Source organism: Mesoplodon bidens (genome assembly GCF_964165515.1).
Source record: "Mesoplodon bidens genome assembly, chromosome: 2".
NCBI lineage: Eukaryota > Metazoa > Chordata > Mammalia > Artiodactyla > Ziphiidae > Mesoplodon > Mesoplodon bidens.
This window is the reverse complement of record NC_138177.1, coordinates 129,778,243-129,800,248: the sequence shown is the minus strand read 5'-3', so window position 1 is coordinate 129,800,248 and position 22,006 is coordinate 129,778,243. Positions and strand designations below refer to the sequence as shown.

At 37.6% G+C, this 22,006-nt stretch overlaps 1 protein-coding gene across 3 annotated transcripts in view; it reads left to right on the top strand.

Annotated features, from left to right (window-relative positions):
* LOC308609245 (3',5'-cyclic-AMP phosphodiesterase 4B-like) overlaps nt 1–22,006 on the top strand; it is a gene marked incomplete at its 5' end in the record, with an annotated part of 516,453 nt that overhangs the window by 185,790 nt on the left and 308,657 nt on the right. Inside the window, one exon of one of the 3 annotated variants that reach the window (XM_081222909.1) lies at nt 13,368–13,603. The exons of the other annotated variants lie outside the window; for them this stretch is intronic. Within the exon in view, the coding sequence (XP_081079035.1) occupies nt 13,368–13,603 (236 nt within the window). Of the gene's footprint in view, nt 1–13,367; nt 13,604–22,006 lie in introns of those variants that run through there. 3 annotated transcript variants of the gene reach the window in all.

Sequence of the window (22,006 nt, the reverse complement as noted above, 5' to 3'; positions counted from 1 at the left end):
CTCGTGCAATTAAAATATTAATTTAGGAAAATTTTGTTTAGCTTGCAAATGTATACTTAAACACAAAATGGATCCCTGAAAATTATTCTCTTTTTAAAAGCAGTGGAATTAATTTGACTTAATTTTCATGTGTGCTGTACTCTTTATATGATCTCTGTAGTATCATAATTAATTGGTCTTACAGAGATAATTATTTACATTTAAAATTGTAAACTTTAGATTAATACTATACCATTTTTTATTACATATTTCATAGAAGACTGCTGACAGGGTGGAAAGTAACAAAAAGATGAAAGCTCGTAGTAGAGAAAGGGGTTTTCCCAAATGTGCCTTTGTATTTAACATATATGTCCCTAATCTCGTATTCATTTGAAATCACCCTTTAATGTAATTTGCTGACAGGCTAGTATTATCTTTGGGAAGTGGAGTACGCTCTTTTGATGCAGATTTTAAAACACCAAGGAAGAGTTTCTCTCCTTGCATATAGGTATCTGACTCATCCTTGCTAATATATCTTATTTTATTTTATTTATTTATTTATATATATATATATATATATATTTATTTATTTATTTACATCTTTATTGGAGTATAATTGCTTTACAATGGTGTCTTAGTTTCTGCTTTATAACAAAGTGAATCAGTTATACATATACATATGTTCCCGTATCTCCTCCCTCTTGCATCTCCCTCCCTCCCACCCTCCTTATCCCACCCATCCAGGTGGTCACAAAGCACCGAGCTGATCTCCCTGTGCTATGCAGCTGCTTCCCACTAGCTATCTATTTTATGTTTGGTAGTGTATATATGTCCATGCCACTCTCTCACTTTGTCACAGCTTATGCTTCCCTCTCCCCATATCCTCAACTCCATTCTCTAGTAGGTCTGTGTCTCCATTCCCGTCTTACACCTAGGTTCTTCATGACATTTTTTTTTGTAGATTCCATATATATGTGTTAGCATACAGTATTTGTCTTTCTCTTTCTGACTTACTTCACTCTGTATGACAGACTCTAGGTCTATCCACCTCACTACAAATAACTTAATTTCGTTTCTTTTTATGACTGAGTAATATTCCATTGTACATATGTGCCACATCTTCTTTATCCATTCATCTGATGATGGACACATAGGTTGATTCCGTCTCCTGGCTATTGTAAATAGAGCTGCCATGAACATTTTGGTACATGACTCTTTTTGAATTATGGAGTTCTCAGGGTATATGCCCAGTAGTGGGATTGCTGGGTCATATGGCAGTTCTATTTGTAGTTTTTTAAGGAACCTCCATACTGTTCTCCATAGTGGCTGTACCAATTCACATTCCCACCAGCAGTGCAAGAGTGTTCCCTTTTCTCCACACCCTCTCCAGCATTTATTGTTTCTAGATTTTTTGATGATGGCCATTCTGACTGGTGTGAGATGATATCTCATTGTAGTTTTGATTTGCATTTCTCTAATGAGTAAAGATGTTGAGCATTCTTTCATGTGTTTGTTGGCAATCTGTATATCTTCTTTGGAGAAATGTCTATTTAGGTCTTCTTCCCGTTTTTGGATTGGGTGGTAGTTTTTTTTGTTATTGAGCTGCATGAGCTGCTTGTAAATTTTAGAGATTAATTCTTGGTCCATTGCTTCATTTGCAAATATCTTCTCCCATTCTGAGGGTTGTCTTTTGGTCTTGATTATGGTTTCCTTTGCTGTGCAAAAGCTTTGAAGTTTCATTAGGTCCCATTTGTTTATCTTTGTTTTTCTTTCCATTTCTCTAGGACGTGGGTCAAAAAGGATCTTGCTGTGATTTATGTCATAGAGTGTTCTGCCTATGTTTTCCTCTAAGAGTTTGATAGTTTTTGGCCTTACATTTAGGTCTTTAATCCATTTGGAGCTTATTTTTGTGTATGGTGTTAGGGAGTGATCTAATCTCATACTTTTACATGTACCTGTCCAGTTTTCCCAGCACCACTTATTGAAGAGGCTGTCCTTTCTCCACTGTACATTCCTGCCTCCTTTATCAAAGATAAGGTGACCATATGTGTGTGGGTTCATCTCTGGGCTTTCTGTCCTGTTCCATTGATCTATATTTCTGTTTTTGTGCCAGTACCATACTGTCTTGATTACTGTAGCTTTGTAGTGTAGTCTGAAGTCAGGGAGCCTGATTCCTCCAGCTCCGTTTTTCGTTCTCAAGATTGCTTTGGCTATTCGGGGTCTTTTGTGTTTCCATACAAATTGTGAAATTTTTTGTTCTAGTTCTGTGAAAAAAGCCAGTGGTAGTTTGATAGGGATTGCACTGAATCTGTAGATTGCTTTGGGTAGTATAGTCATTTTCACAATGTTGATTCTTCCAATCCAAGAACATGATATATCTCTCCATCTATTTGTATCATCTTTAATTTCTTTCATCATTGTCTTATAATTTTCTGCATACAGGTCTTTTGTCTCCTTAGGTAGGTTAATTCCTAGATATTTTATTCTTTGTGTTGCAGTGGTAAATGGGAGTGTTTTCTTGATTTCACTTTCAGATTTTTCATCATTAGTGTATAGGAATGCCAGAGATTTCTGTGCATTAATTTTGTATCCTGCTACTTTACCAAATTCATTGACTAGCTCTAGTGGTTTTCTAGTAGCATCTTTGGGATTCTCTGTGTATAGTATCGTGTCATCTGCAAACAGTGACTGTTTTACTTCTTCTTTTCCGATTTGGATTCCTTTTATTTCCTTTTCTTCTCTGATTTCTGTGGCTAAAACTTCCAAAACTATATTGAATAAGAGTGGTGAGAGTGGGCAACCTTGTCTTGTTCCTGATCTTAGTGGAAATGCTTTCAGTTTTTCACCATTGAGGACGAGCTTGGCTGTGGGTTTGTCATATATGGCCTTTATTGTGTTGAGGAAAGTTCCCTCTATGCCTACTTTCTGCAGGGTATTTTATCATAATGGTTGTTGAATTTTGTCGAAAGCTTTCTCTGCCTCTATTGAGATGAACATATGGTTTTTCTTCTTCAATTTCTTAATATGGTGTATCACATTGATTGATTTACATATATTGAAGAATCCTTGCATTCCTGGAATAAACCCCACTTGATCATGGTGTATGATCCTTTTAATGTGCTGTTGGATTCTGTTTGCTAGTATTTTGTTGAGGATTTTTGCATCTATGTTCATCAGTGATATTGGCCTGTAGTTTTCTTTCTTTGTGACATCCTTGCCTGGTTTTGGTATCAGGGTGATGGTGGCCTCGTAGAATGAGTTTGGGAGTGTTCCTTCCTCTGCTATATTTTGGAAGAGTTTGAGAAGAATAGGTGTTAGCTCTTTTCTAAATGTTTGATAGAATTCGCCTGTGAAGCCATCTGGTCCTGGGCTTTTGTTTGTTGGAAGATTTTTAATCACAGTTTCAATTTCAGTGCTTGAGACTGGTCTGTTCATATTTTCTATTTCTTACTGATTCAGTCTTAGCAGGTTGTGCATTTCTAAGAATTTGTCCATTTCTTCCAGGTTGTCCATTTTACTGGCATAGAGTTGCTTGTAGTAATCTCTCATAATCTTTTGTATTTCTGCAGTGTCAGTTGTTACTTCTCCTTTTTCATGTCTAATTCTATTGATTTGAGTCTTCTCCCTTTTTTTCTTGGTGAGTCTGGCTAATGGTTTATCAATTTTGTTTATCTTAAAGAACCAGCTTTTAGTTTTATTGATCTTTGCTATCGTTTCCTTCATTTCTTTCTCTGTTTTTTTTTTCATTTATTTCTTACCTGATATTTATGATTTCTTTCCTTCTGCTAACTTTGGGCATCTTTTGTTCTTCTGTCTCTAATTGCTTTAGGTGCTAGGTTAGGTTATTTATTTGAGATGTTTCCTGTTTCTTAGGGTAGGATTGTATTGCTATATACTTCCCTCTTAGAACTGCTTTTGCTGCATCCCATAGATTTTGGGTGGTCGTGTCTCCATTGTCATTTGTTTCTAGGTATTTTTTGATTTCCTCTTTGGTTTCTTCAGTGATCACTTCGTTATTAAGTAGTGTATTGTTTAGCCTCCATGTGTTTGTATTTTTTACAGATATTTTCCTGTAATTGATATCTAGTCTCATAGCATTGTGGTCGGAAAAGACACTTGATACAATTTCAATTTTCTTAAATTCACCAAGGTTTGATTTCTGACCCAGGATATGATCTATCCTGGAGAATGTTCCATGAGCACTTGAGAAAAATGTGTATTCTGTTGTTTTTGGATGGAATGTCCTGTAAATATCAATTAAGTCCACCTTGTTTAATGTATCATTTAAAGCTTGTGTTTCCTTATTTATTTTCATTTTGGATGATCTGTGCATTGGTGGAAGTGGGGTGTTAAAAGTCCCCTACTGTGACTGTGTTACTGTCCATTTCCCCTTTTATGGCTGTTAGTATTTGCCTTATGTATTGAGGTGCTCCTATGTTGGGTGCATAAATATTTACAATTGTTATATCTTCTTCTTGGGTCAATCCCTTGATCATTACGTGTCCTTCTTTGTCTCTTCTAATAGTCTTTATTTTAAAGTCTATTTTGTCTGATATAAAAGCTACTCCAGCTTTCTTTTGGTTTCCATTTTCATGGAATATCTTTTTCCATCCCTTCACTTTCAGTCTGTATGTGTCTCTAGGTCTGAAGTGGGTCTCTTGTAGACAGCATATATATGGGTCTTGTTTTTGTATCCATTCAGCCAGTCTGTGTCTTTTGGTGGGAGTATTTAATCCATTTACCTTTAAGGTAATTATCGATATCTATGTTCCTATTCCCATTTTCTTAATTGTTTTGGGTTTATTATTGTAGGTCTTTTCCTTTTCTTGTGTTTCTTGCCTAGAGAAGGTCCTTTAGCATTTGTTGTAAAGCTGGTTTGGTGGTGCTGAACTCTCTCAGCTTTTGCTTGTCTGGGAAGGTTTTAATTTCTCCATCAAATCTGATTGAGATCCTTGCTGGGTAGATTAATCTTGGTTGTAGGTTTTTCTCCTTCATCACTTTAAATATGTCCTGCCAGTCCCTTCTGGCTTGCAGAGTTTCTGCTGAAAGATCAGCTGTTAGCCTTATGGGGATTCCCTTGTGTGTTATTTGTTGTTTTTCCCTTGCTGCTTTTAATATGTTTTCTTTGTATTTACTTTTTGAAAATTTGATTAATATGTGTCTTGGAGTGTTTCTCCTTGGATTGATCCTGTATGGGACTCTCTGTGATTCCTGGACTTGATTACTATTTCCTTTCCCATATTATGGAAGTTTTCATCTATAATCTCTTCAAATATTTTCTCAGTCCCTTTCTTTTTCTCTTCTTCTTCTGGAACCCCTATAATTTGAATGTTGGTGCTTTTAATGTGTCCCAGCGGTCTCTGAGACTGTCCTCAGTTCTTTTCATTCTTTCTTCTTTATTCTGCTCTGCAGTAGTAATTTCCACTATTTTATCTTCCAGGTCACTTATCCGTTCTTCTGCCTCAGTTATTCTGCTATTGATCCCATCTAGAGTATTTTTAATTTCATTTATTGTGTTGTTCATCATTGCTTGTGTCATCTTTAGTTCTTTTAGGTCCTTGTTAAATGTTTCTTGCATTTTCTCTATTTCCAAGATTTTGTATCATCTTTACTATCATTATTCTGAATTCTTTTTCAGGTAGACTGCCTATTTCCTCTTCATTTGTTAGGTCTGGTGGGTTTTTATCTTGCTCCTTCATCTGCTGTGTGTTTTTCTGTCTCCTCATTTTGCTTATCTTACTGTGTTTGGGGTCTCCTTTGCACAGGCTGCAGGTTCATAGTTCCCGTTGTTTTTGGTGTCTGTCCCCAGTGGCTAAAGTTGGTGCAGTGTGTTGTGTAAGCTTCCCGGTGGAGGGGACTAGTGCCTGTGTTCTGGTGGATGAGGCTGTATCTTGTCTTTCTGCTGGGTAGTTCCACATCTGGTGGTGTGTTTTGGGATGTCTGTGGACTTATTTTGGTTTTAGGCAGCCTCTCTGCTAATGGGTGGGGTTGTGTTCCTGTCTTGCTAGTTGTTTGGCATAAGGTGTCCAGCACTGTACCTTGCTGGTTGTTGAGTGAAGCTGGGTGCTGGTGTTGAGATGGAGATCTCTGGGAGATTTTCGCTGTTTGATATTACGTGGAGCTGGGACATCGCTTGTGGACCAGTGTCCTGAAGTTGGCTCTCCCACCTCAGAGGCACAGCACTGACTCCTGGCTGCAGCACCAAGAGCCTTTCATCCACATGGCTCAGAATAATAGGGAGAAAAAGTAAAAAGAAAGAAAAATAGAGAGAGGGTAAAATAAAATAAAATAAAATAAAGTAAGATAAAATAAAATAAAGTTATTAAAATGTAAAATAAGTATTAAGAAAAAAATTTTTTTAAAAGTAAAAAAAAAAAACCCCAAAACAAAACAAAACAAAAACCAAACCAAACAAAAAACAAAACCAAACAGAAAACGGACGGATATAACCCTAGGACAAATAGTGAAAGCAAAGCTATACAGACAAAATCTCACACAGAAGCATACAAATATACACTCACAAAAAGAGGAAACGGGGAAAAAATAATAAATCTGTTCTCAGAGTCCACCTCCTCAATTTGGGATGATTCGTTGTCTATTCAGGTGTTCCACAGATGCAGGGTACATCAAGTTGATTGTGGAGATTTAATCCGCTGCTCCTGAGGCTGCTGGGAGAGATTTCCCTTTCTCTTCTTTGTTCGCACAGCTCCCAGGGCTCAGCTTTGGATTTGTCCCCGCCTCTGCGTGTAGGTCGCCTGAGGGCGTCTGTTCTTCGCTCAGACAGGACGGGGTTAAAGGAACAGCTGACTCGGGGGCTCTGCCTCACTCAGGCCAGGGGCAGGGAGGGGTTCGGATGCGGGGTGAGCCTGTGGCGGCAGAGGCCGGTGGGACGTTGTAGCAGCCTGGGGCGTGCCGTGCGTTCTCCCGGGGAATGTGTCCCTGGATCCCAGGGCCCTGGCAGTGGCGGGCTGCACAGGCTCCCCGGAAGGGAGGTGTGCAGAGTGACCTGTGCTCGCACACATGCTTCTTGGTGGCCGCAGCAGCCGCCTTAGCGTCTCATGCCCATCTCTGGGGTCCGCGCTGATAACCGTGGCTCGCGCCCGTCTCTGGAGCTCCTTTAAGCAGTGCTCTTAATCCCCTCTCCTCCTGCACCAGGAAACAAAGAGGGAAGAAAAAGTCTCTTGCCTGTTCGGCAGGCCCAGACTTTTCCCCGGACTTCCTCCCGGCTAGCTGTGGTGCACTACCCCCCTGCAGACTGTGTTCACGCTGCCAACCCTAGTCCTCTCCCTGCACTCCGACCGAAGCCGGAGCCTCAGCTCCCAGCCCCGTCCGCCCCGGCGGGTGAGCAGACAAGCCTCTCGGGCTGCTGAGAGCTGGTCGGCACCGATCCTCTGTGCAGGAAACTCTCCACTTTGGCCTCCGCATCCCGGTTGCTGTGCTCTCCTCTATGGCTCCAAAGCTTCCCCCCTCCGCCACCCGCAGTCTCCGCCTGTGAAGGGGCTTCTAGTGTGTGGAAACCTTTCCTCCTTCACGCTCCCTCCCACTGGTGCAGGTCCCGTCCCTATTCTTTTGTCTCTGTTTATTCTTTTTTCTTTTGCCCTACCCAGGTACGTGGGGAGTTTCTTGCCTTTTGGGCGGTCTGACGTCTTCTACCAGCGTTCAGTAGGTGTTCTGTAGGAGTTGTTCCACGTGTAGATGTATTTCTGGTGGATCTGTGGGGAGAAAGGTGGTCTCCGCGTCTTACTCTTCCGCCATCTTCCCAGGAGCGCTAATATATCTTGATGTTAACAATGACCTGGGAAACAAAGAGAGGAGCTTCCTTAGTTTTTTTTTTTTTTTTTTTTGTCTATGCAGTCTCCCTTCATAGAATGTGCCTTGTGAAAGAAGCACCTAATTACTCTGCGAAAACCAGAAAACAGTGTGAAGAGAAGGCATAGCAGGTCTGTCCTGCCTGTATACCACCAAATGAACAGAGTTTGCAATGCATAGGTGTTCTGCTTTTGCATTGCAGTGAGGATATTAATAATAATGATAATAATTTTTTAAAGAACAAAGAAATGCTAGTAAAAATGGCAAAACATAGCCAAACGGCTATGATTAAGAAGTTCATTTTGGAATCCTGTGTAAGATCAAGTATAAGAAATTAGGATATAGACTGGACTAGCTTTCAAGACAGAAAGGAAAAATCTGAGACTAACAGGAGAACATGATTTGGGGCAGTACCTTAATTTTCTATTCATATTTTCCATCAATAAGTACTAATCAATCGAGATGCAATCTCAGGCTCTGGAGATACAAAGATAAGTAAAATATTGATAGCTTAGGTCCTTAGAGAGCTCATAGGTTAGTTCAGGAGACAAATGAAAATATGTATTATGGTATACAATGAAACATTCTGAGAGATGAATCCAGTGCTGGTGGAGTACATTAGGCCATTGTGTGGGCTTCTGCTTTTACTCTGAGTGTAATGTGGAGCCACTGGAGGGTTTTTCTTGTTTGAATATGATAATCTCTGAGAACTTTATGATACCATGCTCAAGCATTTAGAGTACTTCCTCCCTAGGATTCAGGTGACACTGAAGGTGGTTAAGGCTAAAACTGATCTTTCTGGAACATCAGTTTACTAATGATGAGTAATTAATTGTATCATATTGATAAAAGTGAAGCCTTTTTATCATCGTATAAAAATAACATGCTAGATAACTTCAGACTCAAGGCATTTAGTACTTGTGAACATATACTTGTAGTGACATGACTAGACCACCCTAGGAGCCTGCATTTCCTCTTCTGTCTCATTAAGTATCTTCTGTTATAAAAAGCTTGGTGTAGGATCAACTCCTTAAATGCTATTCAGTTTTGTGTCTTGATATTCTCATTTGAAAATGGGCAAAATAATGTGCATTTGGTCTACAAAATTTAGTGAGTATCCACTCTGTGCCAAACTCTGTTCCATGTTCTAGAAATGAACAAGACTCAACCCAGCCCTAAAAGACCTCATGGTTTAATACTAGGGGGAAGTCCAGCAAGCATTTCAATAGCACTTGTCTGATATGTTTGTAATGAGAACCAAATGAAACAATTTATTAAAAATGCTTACAATAATATCTGGCATCCAGGAGGTATGCAATAAATGTAAATTCCTTCTTTATAATCTCTTAATTCTTAAGAGTGGTCAGCTAATTGTTCTTCTCCAAGATGGCTAGACAACTATTAATATTTTCATTCAGTTGAATGTTGTCTTTTCTTCAATCATGTTAGAATAATTCTCTAGTTCCATTTCTGCTAACTGAAATAGAGAAATTGGGATGAGTTGCCGTCTGTGTTGAGTAGGGTATTCTGTTGAAAGAGGCAACAGTTGTTTCTTGCTGTTCTGTATTTACTTACTACCTTGTCTGACTGAAGGAAGAGCTTGTGTATTTTCTACTCAATTGAGTAGAGCCTAATGGCGGTGCTGAGATGGTGTGTTGTTTTAAAAAAGAGAACTGAATAATGATATAAATAAAGATACAATCCACAGTAATTTAACTGTTAATATTGACAGTCTTAAATCTGTTCCTCTTTAAAAAGAAACTTCTGAATAAACTCTGTCTTTTCAAATCTCTAGCTTTGTATTTACAGTAAATGTGAGCCATGTTATATTGCATTTAATATTGTTATGTATAATATTATTGCACAGAATCAGTAGTTTTGTGCCTTTAAAATACTTTAGTTTTATAAGAACAGTTAGTTAAAAATTAGTCACTCAGTTCAGAGGAAATATATTCCAAGTTAACTTTTTTTTTTTTTTTTGCGGTACGCGAGCCTCTCACTGTTGTGGCCTCTCCCGTTGCGGAGCACAGGCTCCGGACGTGCAGGCTCAGTGTCCATGGCTCACGGGCCCAGCCACTCCGTGGCATGTGGGATCCTCCCGGACCGGGGCACGAACCCGTGTCCCCTGCATTGGCAGGCAGACTCCCAACCACTGCGCCACCAGGGAAGCCCCCAAGTTAACTTTTAAAGTCTGAAAGATATTGAATATAAAAAGAGTACAATTATTTTCACTTAAAATAAATTGATTACAAAGCTGTTACCTTTAAAAAACATTTTAACTATTATAATACTTGCACTGTAAGTTTATCATATTGTTTGGCTGAAATTAATTTGCTTTCCATTTCAATTTAATGAAAAATCAACCTTTTGATTTGTCCATAATATTTATACATAATACATTATTGACTGTTATTGACCATACAACTCTATTCAGATCCTTGAATGATACTTTATGATGATAATTCTTGATTCTTTTTGCTTTGACAGGATGTGGATACCAGGAATTTCATTATTTAAAATTGAGACCTAGGTGTAATTGGAATTCTCAAGTAATTCCCAAGGTGAATTATCTGCACATTAATAAATTGAGTCAGTTACTCATTTCTCCCTTTGAGGAGAAACAGCTAAGCATTACGTGTGGACAGGAGGGTTTTCACTGTGGTTCTTTAGCTCCTTCTGAGACACTTAGAAGGACACAATAACTCTATTTGCTTTCTTCTTGGCTTTTTCTCCGGTTCTCTGGCTCTCTCTCTCAAAACAGTATATTCTTTGCTAAACTATGGCAGGGTGTTATTTGCTTTTACTGTGCTTTTGTTTTACATTTTCTTGATACCATCTCCTGTTTTTTACAGTCTATATTCATCTTTGATTTCAATATTTAACACAGTATCAAGTTTTTCTATAGCATTTTGACTCTAGAAACAAACTTTTGTGCATATATCTGTAAACATGCATTTCCTTTTCTCAGAGGTAACTAATTCAGACTTTAAAACAGTCTGGTTATCTTTTAAGTTTTGTATTTCAATTAGCTGTCTTTGGTATTCCTAAATGTTATTTAGAGTAGGTAGAATTAACTGACTTTACATATTTTTGAGCATTCTAATTCTTAGGATGATTCTCAAAATTTCTTTAACTGGGACATTGGCTGTCATAGTAGGCAAAGAGAGAATAATGTGAAGTGTCACATAATGTCACGTAAGTTGACAGTAAGAATTAGAAAGTAATTATAATTGTACTGCTCTGCTGCTTTAGGTAAGTTTATGTCAACATTTCCTTATCTGAATCCCAGTTCACATACTAAATCTGGGTTGTGAAATTTGCCATAATTATGAGAGGGGTAAAAATCCCTAAAATGCTTATTGTGTTTTGGCAGCCTTAAAAAGTGACTAAGAGAAAGACATCAAATTCCTATTTGATTTTTTTTGCAAATAAGTCACTCTGAATATTGGCATGTTCACATATTCTCACATTCCAGTTTTATATCCCATTATTGTTGGAAGAAAGTCCTAGCTTTGTTTTCATAATGCAGTAAATAATAGATAGCTTTAACTATATTTTCTATCATGACATTACTAACAATTTATTCTCAAATAGAGCAGTTAAAGTATCTTCAAATATATAAAGTGCGTGTCCTAGGGCTTTGCTGGACAAAATGACTATGTTGACCTCTCTTATTGTATAATGTAAGAACATTCAGCTGGGAATCAGAAAGCCTTAGTTTTAGCTTTTGCTCTAATGTCAACTACAAATAGGACTCTGGACAAGTCACTGAAGTTCTCTAGGTCTGTTTCCTTGTCTTTGAAATCAGGAGCCAAACAATGTGATTACTGGAATTCACTCAAACTTTAAAATTCCATGACTTTGCCTTTGTTCGTAATATATTTTAGGGTACTATTGCAATACTTATATCCTTCCAAGACAGTACCTGTAAACTCGGAGTTTAAATCCTTCCTATTAAGTTTAAACCATTTCCCCCAAGGGCTAGAGTGGGGTTTATTTTTTCCTATATACAGGTCATCGTCTGCTCTTATTCAGCCCTTTAGATATTCAGCCAGAGTATATGACATATATAAATGATTTTATAAAAGTGGAAGTTCTCACGACTTAGAGGAAAAAATGAATTTCATGCTTTTTCACTGAAGTCTTACTATGAATCATTCCTGAAATGTCACTCACATTGACTAGCCCCAGTTCTGTTTTGCCAAATTTGTGTGAGATCAGACTGGCCCTAGTAGTAGACATTGCAGGTACAGAATTTCACAGCATCTGTACACTTCAAGCACTAAAATATTCTTTTTACTCCTTTTAAAGTGTAGAAGCTGCATGCCAGTATATTTCTAAATGAAATTTCAGGTTACAATGATCTGCTTCGGAATTTGAGACATATTTTTGGACTCCCCTGCCCATATGTCTCACTGGCATGCCCTTGTGAACCAAGTACACACATGCTAGCAAGTAAAGATGCCCACACACAGACACTGTTGTGTACGTCTACCTGCACTTGCATGCGTGCACACACACATGCATGATGCTTGACTTTGGACCCTGCAGGTGTAAAGGGGAGCATTCATCTCTCCTGGTTGTTACCTCCATTTCCATTCTAGGGAACTTTGACTTTCAGAAGTGACTTTACATCTAACAGAGAGCGGCTGCTGTGGGAACCTCAGGGACAATGAAGTTAAGCAGAAGAATGAGGGCAATTTTTATGGGATTAAAGATTAGTCTTTAAATTCCTTAGGGGAATGAACCAAATCTAATGTTTTCCTGTTAGCTGACACTTTCTATATGGATGCAGTTTTGGATCTTCTGGAGGGAAGAGGGAAAAAAAAAATTTCAGCAAATCAGCTCTTTCATTCAGAAATGGAATTTGGGGGGCTGGTTTAGCTAGGCTTTTTGACAATCCCTGATTTAATGATTTCACTGATGATGAGAGTGGCTTCACAAATGTTGTGAAAATCTGGGCAATGGAGGGTGTTGTGAGGGGGAAACAGAGTGCAGTTGTTTAAATAGTCCTGGGCCAATAAGCATTTGGTAGGTGGAGTTACTGTTGTGTGCATTACAAAGAAAGATAATTCTGAATGAAGACTTTAAACATCGCACGTGCTGGATGGGCTCTGGTTCTGCGCTTTGTGCAAACAAAAATAGGTGACTGGGTTTTGCTTACTATCCATTAGTGGATGCAGCATGTTTGAAAAGATTTTTAAAAAATACATGCAAAGGATTTATCAGAAGCCCTCATGAATATTTCATGAGTTGATATATTCAGCTGAATGAATTCAGCGAGTGTCAGTGTGTAGCTTGCAGACAGACCTCATCCACAAGGAGGCTACTGACATAGGAAGCACTTTGGCGCATTTTCAGAGGCAAAGCCAGGCTGATAAAGCTCCTTGTGACAGCCTGACTTGCCATTCTTCGATTATGCTGCTCTTGCTCTAAGCAGCTCCTACACTGGAGCCACAGCTTCCTAAATTAAACTGGGAACAGTTTGCAGACTTACCAGCCTCCTAACCTGCAGCTGTGTCTCTGCTATGTTTGAGGTTTTTGTTTTGGATGGTGAAACCCAGCACTCCATATAAGACATGACAGCAAAAGATTCTTCAAAAGAACTTACTGCTTCTGAATCTGAGGTTTGCATAAAGACTTTCAAGGAGCAAATGCACTTAGAACTTGAGCTTCCGAGACTACCGGGAAACAGACCTACATCTCCTAAAATTTCTCCACGCAGTTCGCCAAGGAACTCACCATGCTTTTTCAGAAAGTTGCTGGTGAATAAAAGCATTCGGCAGCGTCGTCGCTTCACTGTGGCTCATACGTGGTAAGATGGGACTTGGAGGTGTCTGGAGTGCTTTTCATTAGCAACAGTGATTTAGAAATGTAGCAAGTAGGACATTTGAATTTTGTTCATAATACAGAACACATGTGTGAGATGAATGGTGAGCAGGTCAGCTGAAGAATACATAGTGTTCTGTGCGTTAATATCACTGTGCCACTAGCTGTTTCCAGATAATATGAGCCTCTCACTATAGAGAGTCTTTAAAATTACTGCTTTTAAGAAAACACCTAGCTAATTCTAGGGCAACCGAGTATTGAAGGAGTTATAAAAATTCAGTTTTTTGTTTAATCTCTGTTGAGGTGATTGCTGACTTTTTTGTGTGTATCTTGCGGTTGTTGTTGATGATGTTTTTGAATAGTATATTTTTGGTACAAGGATAAGTGATTCAATCTTAGTTTGGAGTTATTTCTTGAGACAATGTATAAAGTCAAACTTAATTTACAGCATTGCCATTTTTGTAGTATGTAAACTAGTGGTTTTGATTTATTGCCTCTATCTTTACGGTACTTAAGGAAAGGGAAAACTAAGTTCCCACTTCTGAAATTACGTGGTTAATTAATTTTATTTATGATTCAAATTGCTATTATCTTTAAGAGATTCTTGTTGTAAAGAAGTGACAAAATTTATAGATAATAATTAATAAATTCCCAAGTTACTTGGGAATGCCCATGTAAATTCCAGAACCCTCTGTAAAAACTGTATTGAGGCTGCCACCTTTAATATATATGTTATGTACAATAGAGTAGCTTCCTTAAACCAGTATAATAACCGAATACAAGGAGAAGCACAAAAGAAATTTTAAAACTTTAATTGTAAAAGATAGGCCTTTTCAGATTTCTTTGAAGGTTATATTTTCTTTCAGATTAATATACCTTTCAAAATTGGGTACCTATAATTTTTATTTCCCAGGGACCATAGCAGTGCAGGGAGCTATTACCTCTTAAAGACATTTCTAGCACAGGGATTTTGACTGCATACTAGATTGCCAACCAACATTATAAACTGAGGATATCTGGTTTTCGAAAATTAATATTTACTTGAATTCTGTTTTTTTACTCGTCTGAAATGTTTGTCTGCCTAATCTACTGCACAGTATATTGGCAAATTCAAGTTACCCCTGGAAATATGTAGCTTGCCTTTGATGGACACCTCATGATAAAGCCAGTACACATACTTTACCTAGCTAAAAATAATATGGTTATTTTTGTTTTCTGACAATGCACTGTTGTTCACATAATTGCTTTATTAGGGAATTTTTTTTGGTCATCTTTTTTGATGAGTTAAATCTTATTATTTAATTGTAATCTCATATTTGTAGATTCCATGTGATTAGTTTTTCAAAACCTACCAGTGGTAGCATTTAATAAATAGAAGGTTTATGTATAAGTATGTACTGATTTGAGGAAGTCTTCTGTCTCATGATTTACCCCACCCCTAATGTGTGTGTATTTTCACATAGTTTGCTAAGTAGTATAACTGAATAGGAGAAGGTATATAGGTATATTGTTAATTAGTTCTCATAAAAGGAATAAAGGTGAGAAAACATATAATTAGATAATAGACTCATATGTTTTACTAGTTGGGTTAATAATTTGACAAGAAGGATACTTAATTTTAATTAACTGATTTTCAGATAGTGGTAAATCTTCATAAAGCCTTGCTAATATTTCCTTATTGTAGAGTTCCTGAATATAATAACATGACCTTTCTTTTACTTAGAATAGATTTTTGATGTGCTAGGAAGGTAGAGCTATAAATACTGAATTTTTTCTTTTCAAAAGAACCCAAATTTTAAAATGACTAAAGAGCCAGTTTTACTTCTGCATTATACAAATTTTCTTGCAGCAAATTACACAAAGAACAATTAAATGGGATTTGAGGTAACTTATGCTATTAAAGTGATCTTTTTCTAGCTAAGTTAAAAGAATTTTTCTGCAAATTGCTAAAAAACAAAACACATGACTTTGGTATGATGTACCATTATATAGGTTTGAAGAATCCACTAACCACCAAACTTATAAAATAACTTTAATTATGACCATGGTTCATTTTCAACCATTTTTACCTACCAACTCACACACTCTTCTTCTGTTTCTTAGAAAAGTTGTATCACAGTTTGTTTTAACTCCTAAGTCTATATTTATATTTATTTCTATGTTTTATCTGAGTGCAGGTTTAATATTTTTCAAATTTATTTTCATGAAACATTCAATGAAAATTTCTTTTCATAAAATACACACATATGTATTTGAATGACTTTTTCACTAATCCTAAAAATTATGTGCTCCTTTTTAAAAGCATCTTATGTAATTTACACGAGGAAATAAGAACATAAGTACTTTATTTTTGCCTCTTTGTCATGATGAAATGTAACCATTCTTTCACGATCAACAATTGGTATTTTCCAAACCTTGCATTTAAGTTAGAAATTCCAAGATATGCGCTTAGAAGTCTCCAAAAACATGTTATTACTTTACAGTAGACAGTAGATGTCTTTTAAGAAGACTGGATTGTTTTGATTCCAGCATTGAAATTAAAGTAATTTTCATGATGAAGCTAAACAATGAAGAGGATGCAGTTTATATCTAAACCCACTGAACAATTTTTTTTATCTTCGGCTATTTGTAGATTTCATATTTTGGTCAGATGAATATGTAGTTCTGGTTTTGAAAACCCAAGTTATGAAGTGTGGATTAATGGCAGAAGATGTAAGAAACACTTGTGAAATACTGACTCTGGGATTATTTTTAAAATATCTGACAAATAGTAAATATTCAATGTGTTGTCGCTAATCAGAGTATTTATGCAATCCTAAATCTGGAAGGAATTTGGGTGATTATCTCATTGCTTCCTTTTACCTTTGGGCAGGACCACAATTGCTCCATCTTTGACATATGGGAATCTGGCCTATTTTTAAGACTCTGGAGAAAGCAGTTCTATAACCTCACTTAGTACACAGTCTTACTACTTCATAGTCCAGGTATTGAATTATATATGTATAATATATATATATGTATATATATATATATATATATACATATATATATATAATTTTTTTGGTCTTCAATGGATATAAAGAAAAAATTTATAAGAACTTGCATGAAAATAAAGATCATTATTAACCAGTCCCAGAATTTTTTTTTTCACTCATCATGTATAATTGAGCACTGCTGTGAGCAAGAAAAGTAAAAAATGCTGATTCAATCTGCATGGATTCCAACACCTACTATATTTTAGGTTCTTTACTAGAATATTCACATGTATTATCTCATTTAAGTCTCATTTGGGGGATAAGAATATTCTAAATTTGTGTTCTTTTCAATGTTGCTTGCTGCAGATATAAAAATGTTCTGAATTGCTTTAGCTTCTTCCAAGTATTTCTACTCCATTAATCATTATTTTGACTCTGTACCATTATCCCAAATTTCTAATTTCTTCTTTGAATTCTGAAACCAAGAAGTGGACACCAAACTCCATGTTAGTTGAAATGAGACAATATAGAAAAAAAAAAAAAAAACATATCCTACACTGCAAAGTGTCAGTGGAATGTTGAGCTTTGATGAGTGGGGAAATTAATGCCAGAGTCCTTAAGGTCAACATATTATTGATCCCTAGCCCCAAATCCGGGGTGAAAACTCCTGAGACATAACCTTATCCTCCTTGTCTTATGGGACCTGCTTGTTCTTGACTGGCACTTACCACATGGTGTTCAGCTTTGTCAACCTTCTCTCCTTTGCTCACGTTCCAACCTCAGTCATCAGTTCTCCTCCATTATCAGCAAGCAGCATGATGCTCTGTGACGGAAGCTACTGGTGATGGTCCTGAGTACATCCCAGGCCTACAACACTGCTCTTGAAGAGCAGATGGATTGGTGAGCACCACTCTGTCTGTCTGTCCCTGCTTTCACATGGTATATGCTTCACAGAGGACAATATGCTTTCAGAGTTAGTATTAGAAAGAAGACTTAGGTTTTTCTTCCTTTTCCCCATTTAGTTCTACCTGTACCTTGGAAATATTTCCTCATTTTATCAAAGTTTCATGAAATGTGCACTTTTGTGCCTCATATTTGACCACAAAAGTTTTAAAAGACATAGTTCATACTCTAAAGGAACTTACCCCTGACAAGACAAAGCTAGAATAACTGGAGAAGAGTAAAATGAAAGTGATGAATAGTATATGCTTAACCTTTCTCTGAACCTTTAAGCACATTTACTGCCTTACACAATTTAGTCCTAGTTTGTTAGCTAAATCTACTAAATCTGTGCATTGTGTTATTCTTAAATGTCCTTGAATTATTTCCTAGCAGTATTGGACTTTTTTTTTTTTTTTTTTTTGCGGTACGCGGGCCTCTCACTGCTGTGGCCTCTCCCGTTGTGGAACACAGGCTCCGGACGCGCAGGCTCAGCAGCCATGGCTCACGGGCCTAGCCGCTCCGTGGCATGTGGGATCCTCCCAGACCGGGGCAGGAACCCATGTCCCCTGCATCGGCAGGTGGACTCTCAACCACTGCGCCACCAGGGAAGTCCTGGACATTTTTTTTTGAGAAATATCTGTCTTTAAATATTTACTGATTCAACATTTGATTGAACAAAACATTTGTTGAGAGCCTACTATGCTCTGGGCCCTACTCTGGGAGATACAAAATGAGAAAGATAGAGCACTTGCCTTCAAAGAACGCATATACCCCCGGAAGACAAACTTATGCATTAATAATTAATCAATGGTGTATAAATAATGCTGTTGAAGAATGACACTCAACTTATCATAAGAGCAGCAGAAGAAATAAATACCGCTAGAAAGTGAGTCAATGTGTTGGGGAAGGTTTGGAGAGGAGATGACATTTGTAGAATGAATAGGAGTTTTTGAGGAGTGGGCAGGAGGGCATTTTTTTTTTTTTTTTTTGGCCAAAGAAACAATAATAGGAAAATTCCATCAGCAAATAACAGTAATAATAGTTCACATTTATTTTGGTACTAAAAATGCATCTGGCATTATTTTAAATATATTCGCTTATCTTGTGCTATAAAAGGCCCATGGGTTATATACTGTTACTTCCATTTTATCAGAAAATGAATGAAGCATAGGGACGACAAGTAATTTGCCCAAGATTACATGGCAAGTAAGGCGCTGAGTTGGGATTTGACTCAGAGCGTGGGGGAAGGTGAGCAAAGTTCATTGGAGTTACAGCCTAAAGTGCAAGGTGGGAGAGATAGGAAGTCAGACTTTGCCTATAGATTGCAGCCATACCCTAGGGCTTCCAATGTCATGAACTTGAGGCTTTATTCCATCATCAGTGGGGAGCCACTGCAAGGTTATGAGAATGGGATTGCCATAAATAGCTTTTACTTTGGAATGATGTTTTGCACTCCACTGTGGAGAGTGGATTGGAAGATGAGAGGATTAGAAGGAGGGGGAAAAGGGAGAATGTGCATTTGAGAGATAATGACTTTTAATTTTTGTGTATATCCCAAAACATCAAAAACTGTGCTTATGACATTCTTTATGACTTAACAAATTATGGTTTATGGAAACTGGGAGAGAAGTATGTAAATTTGATATCCCTTGCATTTATCACCTCCAGCATGATGCTGTGCATAGTTCTAGTTGATGCACTACTTCCAAATGTATCAGTCTTAGCGAAGGTGCTCGGGAGGATGGGTGCATCTGGGGAAAACCTAGTAGCTCAGTCCTCATTTACTAGGGGTGCTTTGTGTTGTGTTTTGTGTATAATCCTGGTGAGTTTTTTACAAAGATTATTTTAGTCCACAGCCTGAACTCAATGCCAGCGGAAATCTATGCCTCATAGCATGATTCTATTGCTTTAATCAGAGCAAGCCTTTTCTCAGTAATGCAAGTCTATAAATGGTATTTTCCTGGCCTTTTAGTGTCCACAAGTCTTCAATATATTGGATTTAAAAAATACTTACTGGAAAAAGGGCTTTGTAAAGTAATGATGACAACCCCCCAGGACACACACTGGAAGGTGGCCTAGCAGGCATGCCTGCTGCCCAACTGCTAGTCTAAGCCCTTTTGTGAAATTCCATTTGCTTTCTTTTCCCATTCTTCCTTCTTTTGTTGTCTCCTAGTTTTTCTACTTGGATGTTTATGGTGCTTCCTTCTCTAACATCACTGTCAAGATGTCAGCAACATTATACTTGAGGCATTTAAATGATTCCCAGAAAACAATCTAAAATGCTTGCCATGGTTTACAGGGCCCTACATTATCTGGCTCCATGCTACCTGTGACCTCATCTCCTATTCTCCAGCCACATTAGCCTCCTTTCTGTTCTTCAACAACCTTGCATGTTTCCACTTCCGGGACCTTGCATTTGGTATTACGTCTGCCTGGAAGTCTATCTCCCTAGATGTTGACATGGCTCACTCTCTCAGTTCTGTTCAGGCTTCTACTCAAATATCACTTGCTAGAGAGGCTTCTGCTGACCCCTCTGTCTAAAAAAGCACCTTTCCCTTTTTTGTCCCTTGTTCTGCTTTATTTATCTTCTTGGGTCTTATCATTACCTGGAAATACATTTACTGGAAAAGACGTGCTTCTTTGTTACTTTGTTTTTCTCTTCTATTGTATACCAACCCAGCAGAATTGCATGAGGGCAGGGATTCTGTCCTGTTTACTATATCCCAGGCACCTAAAGAAAGGCTGGTGCTTGGTAAATATTTGATGAAAAAATAAAAGAAAAAATGAATATTGTTCCTATGTCCTGTTCTTTATTCTTATAGCACTTTCCCTTTAGCCTGTTATGAAGGAGGAGAAAAGGAAGCTTAGTTGATACTCTACAAGCATCCTTACTTCATCCATCTCTTAATAGTTGTGTTCCCTTTCTGCCAGTAGGGCTACTCTAACTTGCTTTCTATTTTGTGTTCTATGATACTGTAGATACAGGTTTAATTACAATATCTCACTAGAGGCTAAGTGTTTTACATGATAGCCTATTTAATTAAGCCACTGTGTACAAATCATATTACCTAGCCTGTAGTGCTGTAAAGTAAATATTTGTCTGTAGCACTGTACAGTTATTTATTTGGGTGTTCTTCATGTATCAAACAGCACAGTTGGTGTTTCAGCTCAGGGAAGCTCTACATATCTCTTAACTGTCTCAGTGGAAGTGTTGTACAGAGGAATATATTTGTTATTTGCCCTTTAACATATCTGCATATTATATATTAGAATGCTTAATTATTGATATTTTCCCACTGATGCAGCATCTAAAAAATATTGACACTGAGCTTTTGATAGAATTTCCCTGGGGAACTTGGAAGTAAGAGTCCATGACTTGCATAGTGAGGAAGTTGTGAATTAGTAACCCTGTATTCTAGTGAGGAAGTTGTGAATTAGTAACCCTGTATTCTAGTGAGGAAGTTGTGAATTAATAACCCTGTATTCTAGAAGAGACATCCTCAGGAGTGAAAATTTTCACTTGGTGCTGTCTCATTTTTTTCTGAACTGGGAGGTTGGGACCTCTGTCACTCCTAGTAATTTGTTTGACAGAGATATGTTTGAATCCCACTGTGTACTTTAAGTTAAAAAAATAAAAGTAATTTGTTGACCTTCTCAGATTGCTTCTTGCTAGAACTTAGACATTTCCTCTTTGAGGGAGAATACGAATGACTACCTCTCTTGACCTTTTGTGGAAAAGAACACTTGTCACTCGGCATGCACCCCTGACACGCCCGGCTTGTCCCCCTTCTCCTCCCTATACCCCTCACAACTCCGACTTCTGCAAATTACACAGATTGGAAATAAAGGGGTAGGGGTAGTGTGGCTTTAAGGAAAACTGCTTTCAAACTGTATTTTGTGAAACATTAGTGTTCTTGGACCCATTTTTGGAATTCCTTGAAAAAATAAGATAGTGATGATCTTTTTCCTGGTCCCGGGTCCCAACAAAGAAACATGGATGAATCTAGGCTTGGAGAAATTTGGAGGAGTCTCACACGTAAATTCTGTAATCTCCAGATGCTTGAAAACCACCAATGTAAGAGATAAATGAGTAGATAGGGAAAAAAATTCTGGGTAGCTGTGCTTGATAGAGTCATAGAAATTTCCAGACAATTTATAACATTAAGATTATATGCATCTAAGATGTCCAGGAATGGCAGCAGAATAAACGAGGAGGATGGACCTATCTGTGAGTCAAGGAGAGGTTACTGGTAGTGAAGATTTACAATTTCAGAAGGTTGAAAGAATAGTAGTACAATGAACACCCTCTACCTAGATTTACTGATTGTTAGTGTTTTTACATATTTACTCTATCTCTGTACCTCTCTCCATACATAAACTCTTATATATGTTTTCTTTAGTTTGAAGGGAGCACACTTAGATGGAAAGTATTAGTTTGGGATCAAAAAGAGCCTCCTATTTTAAAAGTACAG